Raw genomic sequence first — 9,087 nt, 5'->3', positions numbered from 1 at the left:
ATTCCAAGATTAGAAAGAGGTTCAGTGACTTGTTGACTCCCAAGAACTCTGCTTCCTTACCTGAGGCTCCTCAGTGTCAGACATAACAGAGGACAATCTCTGCCCCTGATACATGGCTCCTCTTTATTTCTCCTACTAACCCCCAAGTATGAGAATAGCAGTTTTGAAATAACTATCCCGAAGTTGTGTAAACTTGACTCGCTTTTCTCTTTTGTCTTTTTAACACCCCCCCCCCCCCCCCGCACACACACAAACAGTCTGCAGTTTGGACAGCTTTACCCTGTACCTGAGAGGAATTGTCACCTCAAATGTTCACCCAGTGGGCTCTATGAAGATACAACCATGCACAGCACAGAGAGCCTTTGTAAACAAGGTCTGCCTAGAGACAGATGACACGCTCCAGCTCTGGTGCTGATAGGTTCCTCTCCTGGGACCAACCCAGGACTCATAGAGACATCTACAGATTTCTGCTCTTTGAAGGGCACAGCAGGTGTGATTCCTGGTGGCTGCCATTACCTTTTCCTTCTAATGGCTATGCAGGTCCCGAGCCTCCTCCTTGCAGCAGTTGTGGTGCTGATGGTGCAGAGCAGCCCGGGGGCCGAGGGCAGAGACTCCCCAAGTAAGTGCGGGGCAGGGCTCTCTGAGCCAACACTTTGGGGGTATGGTTCTGAGGGACCCTGGGGACGCTGGGATGTAGGGGGAGTGTGGTAAGATTCCGATTTTAAAACAGTCTCATCATAGATTTCCTTTATTTGAAAGAGAGAGTGAAATTATGTTCTTATTTCTATATTCTAGTGTTGAAGTTAGGATGGTGCCTACTGCCCAAGCTGAGGCAGCATATTGAAGTAGGAGGAGACAGAGTTTAAATCTAATACCCAGGATAGGAAAAAGGGAACAGGGGGTTATAGTTGAGGAAACAGCAGGGTTGGCATAGCAGCCCCCCACCCCACCCCAGATACCCCCACACCCAGCTACTTGTTTGGAGGAAATGCTGGATCCCGAGATGGGGAAACACGGGTCAGTGATGCTCTTGTAGAAAAAGTCAGGCATAGAAGGGAAATCTGTGATACACACGGGAGATCCCTCAGTTCAGAGACGGGGGTGCTTTATCTACTTCATACAGAGCCCCCGCCCCGCGAATGCCTGTGCGCAGTTTAACTTCCCTTTCCGGTTATTCTTGAGAGGCTCCACTCTGTGAGTTCCAGGACAGCCAGGGCTGTTACACAGAGAAACTCCGCCTACAAGAACAAGCAAACCAAACAAAAAGATCCTCTGCTGAGTCAATGCCCAAGCAGGCAGGCCTTGAGGGCACCTGTCTTCCAGCAGGTGCTCTCTCTTTGAATAAAAGCCCCCTAGTGGCGGGGAGGTCAGGACCCTTTGCAGGCTGGAGAGAATCTCACGTGGTTGTTGTTGGGGTATTTTTCTTTCCTAGTTCTGAGAATTTCGTACAGTGTATTTTGATCATATTCACCCCACTTCAAAACTCCACCCAGACCCTCTACACCCCACCCAACTTTGAATGTTCTCTTTAAAGAAATTTTGTTGTTGCTGTTTTCTTTGTTTTTCTAAACAGTGTTTCTCTGTGTAGCTTTGGAGCCACAACAACAACGATAAAAAAACCAAACAAACAAACAAACAAAAAAACCCTAAGTACAATTGGTGCTTCCGGGGATATTCTTGTTAGGAAGAGTTGGTCGCTAGACTCCCTCTCTTGAGCTCTTCTGTACTCAGAAGGAAAAGACTGAGGTGGGGAGGCGGGTCAGAGTCTGACCCCTCTAAGCCGGGTGCCCCCTCCTGTCCGCCCGTCCTGCGGCTCCGAGGTCCCTAGAGACTGCGTCGTCCCAGCCTGAAGCGCCGCGCGGGGTCAGATCGCGGGCTCCGGGGTCTCCCCTTGCCCGCGCCGCTCCAGGCTGACCGCGTCCGTCCGCAGGGGATTTCGTGTACGAGTTACAGTGCCAGTGCTACTACACCAACGGGACGCAGCACATGCGGTTTGTGTGTAGATTCATCTACAACCAGGAGGAGGTCGTGCGCTTCGACAGCGACGTGGGCGAGTTCCGTGCGGTGACCGAGCTGGGGCGGGGCATAGCCGCGGACTTGAACAGCCGGAAGGACGTCCTGGAGCAGACGCGGGCCGACGCAGACAGGGTGTGCAGACACAACTACAAGGCGATGCTCCTCACCTCCCTGCGGCGGTTTGGTGAGCGCAGGGCGGGTTCGCGGGAGGCGTGGGCAGGGGTCGGAGAGGACTCCGCAACCAGGGTTCCCAGCGGGAGGAGCTGCGACAGCCTCCTGCCCGTTTATCCTGCCTCACCCAGTGGAGTGGGTAAACAGAGTCTCTCTCCATCCTCACCTTTCTCTTTGCCCTGTGCAGCCCACCCAGCGGCAACGCAGGGAAATTAAACAAGGGAAAGGCCATGATCCTGTAACGTTGTGTTTTAACTTTTAAGGCAGAGAAGTTATTTACCGCTATTCTGTTTCCCTGATTGCCCATTTGCGGCCCGGGTTGTCTTGTGAGGTTGTTTGCTGCCTGGCACTGACCCGAAGCCTTTACTGTTACATTCTCTGTGCTTTAAAGTAGACTGTGCTGACTTGGATCATACTAAAAGTTTGTGATACAAAATCTGAGGGGAAAGTCCTAAAAACGAGAGAAGAGGGCCTTGGTGTTGGAGCCCGGACAGTTGAGAGAATGATGCTGGGAACTGAACCCAGGTCCTCTACAAGAGCAGCAAGTATCCTAACCACCAGTTCTCTCCAGCCCCCAGGCTTCCTTTCCTGAGGGGAGGTGGCTGCACTTTACCACCCCAACCCTAGAACTAGCAGTTTCTTTAAAGGATCCTGGCTCCATTTTATGGGGGACCTGCTCTATCCTTGATGAATCATTGCCATGTGTGTTACTTTAGCCCCTCTCGGGGACAGTGGTGGGATGCTCTCTGAAGCTTTTATTCAAGCTGAACCCCATACACATTGGGGATTCCTTGGCTCATTTCCTCTTCAGCACACTCCCTGACACTCCGAGAGCCCCTTGGAGGCATGTTAAAGAAGCATCGTGTTCAGATTTAATATCATACATTACTAATATATGAATGGTTAACTCAAGGTTTCTTATGCTTTTCGGGTAACCTTGTTATTTGACTGAAACAGTCCGTTGTTAAGTTCTGACAGTTAAATTCTTCACAGCAAGGGAATACAGTGAAGGCAGCAGTAACTAACACACTGGACTATGGAAAGAAAATGGGAAGGGGGAGAAAATGAGCGATCTAGCGTGTCCTCAATTCAGAGAACACACTAAGTATGTATGCTGTTTTCACCCTGAAGGGATGAGGGCACACAGCCAGCAGGCTTCTGGTGTAGCTGGCATGATGTATATATAAAGTCAGTTAGGAAAGATGTCTGTGCGATTGTGCATGTCAGTCTAAGTGAAGGAAGTAATGTACTGGAGTTATTTTTAAAGTTTTTTTCTTCAAAAATTGTAAACTTGAAGAAATCACAACCAGTTTTTCGTGTTATGCAAGAGCAGGGCCACTCACTCTTCTTTTCCTAGTGACTGCTGAGTTTATATTTGTGGAGTTGGTCTTCATTTAATATTAGAGTTCAGGCCCAGGCATCCCCACCTGCCTCTTCCCCATGGGGACCCTCTACGTGCCCCCATCTCACTCACCATCTTTTCTCATCTCTCCCCCAGAGCAGCCCAAGGTGGCCGTCTACCTGTCCAGGATGGAGGTCCTCAACCACCACAACAGGCTGGTCTGCTCGGTGTCAGATTTCTACCCGGCCCACATCAAAGTGCGCTGGTTCCGGAATGGCCAGGAGGAGACGGAGGGAGTTGAGTCCACACAGCTTATTCAGAACGGGGACTGGACCTACCAGGTCCTGGTGATGCTGGAGATGACCCCTCAGCGGGGAGACGTCTACACCTGCCACGTGGAGCACCCCAGCCTGCAGAGCCCTGTCACTGTGGAGTGGAGTAAGGGAAACTGTTTTCTTCCACTGTGGGCCCCACATGATTTGGGCTGTTTGCTGTTATTACCCCATCCCTATGATGACATCACCCTACCCCTCCAAAGTCACCTATCCCATCCCTCCAGTGCCACCCATCCTGTCACTTGTCCTGCAAAGTCTGATTCCACTACTGAGCTGAGAATCACAGGAAACTAGATCTCTTGTCTCATAGTAAGGGCATCAGGAGAACCCTGACCTTATAGCCTTTCCCGACAGGAGTTCTGGGAGATCACTGCACACACTGGGAACTCGTCCCTAACACCCAGAGGAATTGACAGTGACAGCTAGTGACCGGGTATTTTGACCCAAGGCTATAGCTGTGTCTGCGAGCATCCACTTAGCCGCTCTCACTCACCACTGTGTTCACATCTGGCCCTTCCTTCTCTGGATAGAGTCAGAACAGAGTCCGGGTCCACCCAGCTCTGCACCTCATATGACTCAGGCTGAACTCTAGGCTCTCAGTCAGGGCTGTTGGGATGTGTGGGGACAAGGCTGACACCTAGGCTCTGCTCCCCAGGTGCACAGTCCGAGTCTGCCCAGAGCAAGATGCTGAGCGGCATCGGGGGCTTTGTGCTGGGGCTCATCTTCCTCGGGCTGGGCCTTTTCGTCCATCACAGGAGTCAGAAAGGTGAGGACCCTGGGACACTGGGGTGGTGGGCTGTGCTGAGGGGAGGAGCTGGGCTGGGGTGGGAGAGTATAGGAGACCCCAGGGGGGACACTGGAATCTGATTTTACTGGTTGTGTGACTGTACCACAGAACCATGCAGAGCTCATCCTGGGGCTTCTGTCATTGTCCACCACTGTCTAACTGCCTCCTTTCCAGAAGCTTCCACCAGTGAGATAGCATGGGCCTTGCTTTTCCCTCCTTCTGGTGGCAGCTTCATTCATTGGCGGGGGAGGAGGGCTGCTCAGGGTCATAGTGAACACAGATGATGAGAGAATAGCTTCAGCTAAGCTGCACTGTTCACTTGCCCCCTGGGCTGTGTGAGAGAGCCCTGTTTTTAATAACAAGAACTCTCTGTGACTTCCTTTTGTAGGACCCCGTGGGCCTCCTGCAGCAGGTAATATTTCAGCCTTTATCTGTGGGTAGTGGGCAGGTGTGTGGGTGCGAGGGAAGGGTATGAGACAGGTGTACTGGACATAGGCCTGGTTCATAGCCTGTCTCTGCTGTGGAGTTGGGAGTGTCATAGCTGGTGTCTGTAGGATGCTCCTGAGGTTGTTCCTGAGTCGGAGTTTGCTAACATCATTCGAGCAGTGTCTTGAGTGAAGCCTGAGCCATGTCTTGAGGTTAGGCACCAAGATGTTGCCTGCTCTGTGCCCCACACTGGAGGCCAATGGTCATGGACGTTGTTAGTGGTGGGAAGAGGCTGACAGTCCTGTAGAGGAGAGGATTCCTCTGATTTACCAAAAAGATTGGATCCTGCATATTCTCTGGGGGTGGTGGTTTCTCTCCACCTCCCACACGTTTATGTCCTGTGGAGCTCTGTGCCCACTGATATTGACAGTGGCAGAAGAGGCTGACAGTCCTGCAGAGGAGATGGATTCCTTTGACTTACCAAAAATGATCAGATCCTTCATGTTTCCTGGGGCTGGTGGCTTCTCTTCCACCTCCCACACGTTTGTGTCCTGTGGAGCTCTGTGCCCCCTTTAGCTGTCTTTACCTCTGCACAGGTGATGGGGAAGGTGGTGCCATGGCCTGGACACAGCTTTCTTTGTATAACTCAGCAGAATCCAGGAGGAGAGTCAGGCATCTCCAGGGGACCTTTTGTGACCACTCCCTCTCTCTGTCTCCACAGGGCTCCTACAGTGATTCCTGGTGTTCTGGCTGAGTTGGGTGTCACTCTGTAGGGCCTGTCCCTGCCCTTGGTTCCATCTGTGCCTGTCCCTCTCTGATTCAGAGTCTAGCATGGTTCCAGCATACCCGCCAGCTCAGTTGTGATTCCTTGACTACCCAAGGCTCTGTCTTTTGCTCTGCTCCTGGACTGATTCCAGAGTCCTTCTGTGTATTGCAGCATGATCTACTCAGACCCCAGGCCTTCTGTTTCCACTGTCCCACGAAGTTGCTGAAGAGATGCACTGAAAACATTTGTCTCTTTTTCATAATTAAACACAATTATGAATTATGTATCCTGAATCTCCTTAACTGAGCAGGGGTGAGTGGGAGTGGTATGGGACAAAGTGACGAAGCCAAACTGGCTAGAAGTACATGTTTCTGCTACAAAGGTGATCGGAAGCATCCTGGGCTCAAAGAAGGGTGGGCTGAGGAGACAGGACCCTACTGTCACATCTTCATGGCTCATAGTTTTGCTGTTCTGTGTGCTGTTCTCATATTGTCCCAGCATCTTTCAGGTTGGTGAGGACAGTGCAACTAAACATGGTAGGATTGTTGGGAGACGGATATGCCGTGACTCATCGCCAATCTTCCAAATGTGTCCTGTGAAGTCACATTGATTGGGGCTCACTTTGATTTTTTTAAAGATTACAGTCAACAATAACAGTAATTTTTTGTGGTTACAAATGATAAACACCCAACTTAATCTTATTTTGTTGATATTGTGAGGAAGCTGGGGCTGGTTTCAGAAGTGACTAGATACAGTTGGTGAGAATCATCTCTCCTCAGTTGTCACCTTTGTCTACCCTTCCTCTCTACACTGCATCTCCTCATCCCTGTACTTGTCTCTATGGTGTACTCTCTCATCTCTCTCTTGTTCCTCTTTTGTCTGTTTCATTGCAGAGCCTTTATCTCCATTTTTCTCTGTTTACACCTGTTGGGCCTCATGAGGCCCAGGAATGAAGCCTAGTGTAATTTCCTGAGCCTAGCTAGAGTTTGGAGACCTGTCTCAGGCTACCCGATCTAGACCCACCTCTGCTTAGCCACTGCTAACGTGACAGAGTCTTTGTTGCGAATGAGCTCGACATGGGAAATAACCAGGCCAGCTTAAGTATAACAATCATATTTTTAATGGTTACAATGGGAAACTCACGATACAAGAATGGGGAGTATGACTTCCTCTGTGTCCGGCATGAACTGTGCAGAGAGAACGTGCACCTGGTTCATCCCAGTTTTCTTCCTGGGTTCCAGGTAGCCATGTCTTAACTAGGCTTGATTGGTTAACAGAGCTTCCCCATCAAGTTTTATTGGCCCTTGTTCCTTTCTTTGCCTTGGCTCATCCCAGGCTTTTCTGTCCCTTATCACAGCCCTATATAAGTCCCTGTTTGTTACCAATAGACGAGTTTCTGCTTGGACAGAGTCCCGGTTCAGTGGGTGTGTTTCTCCCTAGTGCCAGCGGGGAGTGCTTGAGTTGAGACACTCATGATCCCATTCAACCTCAAGTAGAGTCTGGCAGGTCTGGCTCTGCCCCCACTCTTTCTGCTGGAGAGCCTGGCATACACCTTTGTCATTTGTTCTTTTCTCTGTGTTCTCTTTACATCTCTGTGTTCTACATCTTTCCTTTTACTGTTAATCCCACCAAATGAGAATTAAAGACTATTGCCCAAATTCTTGAGTTGATTATGCAAAACTTTATTTTCTGCCAGACAGGACTGTCTCCCTAAAGTAGGGTTTGAAAGAACAGCACTGAACACAGGAGAAGGTAGGATTTATATAGCTCCCAAACTGCAAGGCTAGGGTATTGAAGGGTTGAGGGATTTTTTCAGGAGGAATTTTGGTTATATAGGAACTTGGCACAACATCTCAAACTTATTTTGCAGAACATCTTATCAGGATGGAGGTCAGGCAATAGAGTGTGGAAGATGTCAAATTTCAGAAAATGGGTCAAGACACAGTCAAACCCAAGTTTAAGAAAATATAGAAATGAACTTATTTTGACCTTGTAACAAGATGGTGTCTAATCTTAAAATGGGGCAGGCTGGTCTATAATTACCTCAAATCTTACCTCTCTGTGTATTTCTGACTCTGTTGCATGTCTACCAATGTTTTGACAATCTTAAGGAAATCCTTACTGACCAATCCTGTGTAACATATACAATGTTGAAAAACCATTATCAGGGTCACAACGATGTAAACAACTGGCATTGTGCTTACCCCTCTTATTAGGGAAATGAATCTCGAAAGCCTCAGCATGGATGTAGTTACATCAGCCTCGTGGGGCACCTGGAGCTCCAGATTCCCTCAGGGTGGGGTGAGGGGCAGTTTGGTTTTGGTAGGCTTGTGACAGTTTATGTTAATGGTCAATTTGAGTCCCATCTCTGGGCATATTTGTGAGAGGTTTTCTAGATTAGATTTAGGCAATAAAAGCCCCTAAATGGTTTGAGGTCCCAGATGAGAGGAGAAGGAGACAAAGCAAATGAAAGAGGAGCTTTGGCATTCATTGCTCTTTGTTTCTTGGTGGTGGATGTGCTGAGATCTCTCATTCTGCCACCACGCCTTCCCTGTCATATCAAGCTGTACTTCCTTGAGCCATAAGCCAAAATAAACTCCTGGTTCCTGTTGTTCCTTATCAGAGCAATGAAAAAAAATATTTAATGTACAACCCAACAGATGTGAGACAGTCATCTGTGGTTCTTGGTCCACTCTCTGGAGGAGCCAGCTTACATGTCGATCACATTACACATGTGGGTACCATCACAGAGTTGAAATTCTTAGAAAATGGAACCCCTATCACCTGTGACCATTGTAGCTTCTCCTTGTTAGTGCTATTCTCTACCTGATTACCAGGGAAGTCACCACACATGGTGGCCTCTTTGATGTGATTTCAACCCTGAGCACTCAAGCACCTCTTCATGTTTTCCTTTCACAAACACAGTGAGCCTGTCACTGAGAACATGAAAGACCACACCTCAAAGGATAATGCCTAATGTGGGATTCTCCTCTGTATGCTGTGAATATGGTTTATTAACATTGGTTATTAATGAAGTTGCTTGGGCCTATAGCAGGGCAGAACAGAACAAGGTGTGAATTCTAAGCAGAAATAAAGGGGGAAAGAAGGTAGAGTTAGAGAGATGCCATGTAGCTACCTAAGGAGAAAGATGGCTGCTGGAGCCTGCCGGAAGATTGCCGGTAAACCATGAGCCTCATGGTAAAATACAAAATAATGAAATCGGGCTAATTTAAGATATAAGAGC

At 49.0% G+C, this 9,087-nt stretch overlaps 1 protein-coding gene across 1 annotated transcript; it reads left to right on the top strand.

Moving 5' to 3' along the window:
• The first annotated feature begins 491 nt into the window (after positions 1–491).
• LOC126500662 (rano class II histocompatibility antigen, B-1 beta chain-like) lies at positions 492–6,084 on the top strand. The gene is made up of 6 exons (XM_050140731.1): positions 492–619; positions 1,931–2,200; positions 3,686–3,967; positions 4,520–4,630; positions 5,040–5,063; positions 5,799–6,084. The coding sequence occupies exons 1-6, from the start codon at positions 529–531 to the stop codon at positions 5,810–5,812; spliced, it is 792 nt and encodes a 263-aa protein (XP_049996688.1). The 5' UTR covers positions 492–528; the 3' UTR covers positions 5,813–6,084.
• Positions 6,085–9,087: the final 3,003 nt, after the last annotated feature.

Source organism: Alexandromys fortis, unplaced genomic scaffold, assembly GCF_014885135.2.
Source record: "Alexandromys fortis isolate MF-2015 unplaced genomic scaffold, M_Fortis_MF-2015_v1.1 scaffold_9, whole genome shotgun sequence".
NCBI lineage: Eukaryota > Metazoa > Chordata > Mammalia > Rodentia > Cricetidae > Alexandromys > Alexandromys fortis.
Note: the sequence above shows the minus strand (reverse complement) of the source record. Positions and strands in the feature narration are given on the sequence as shown.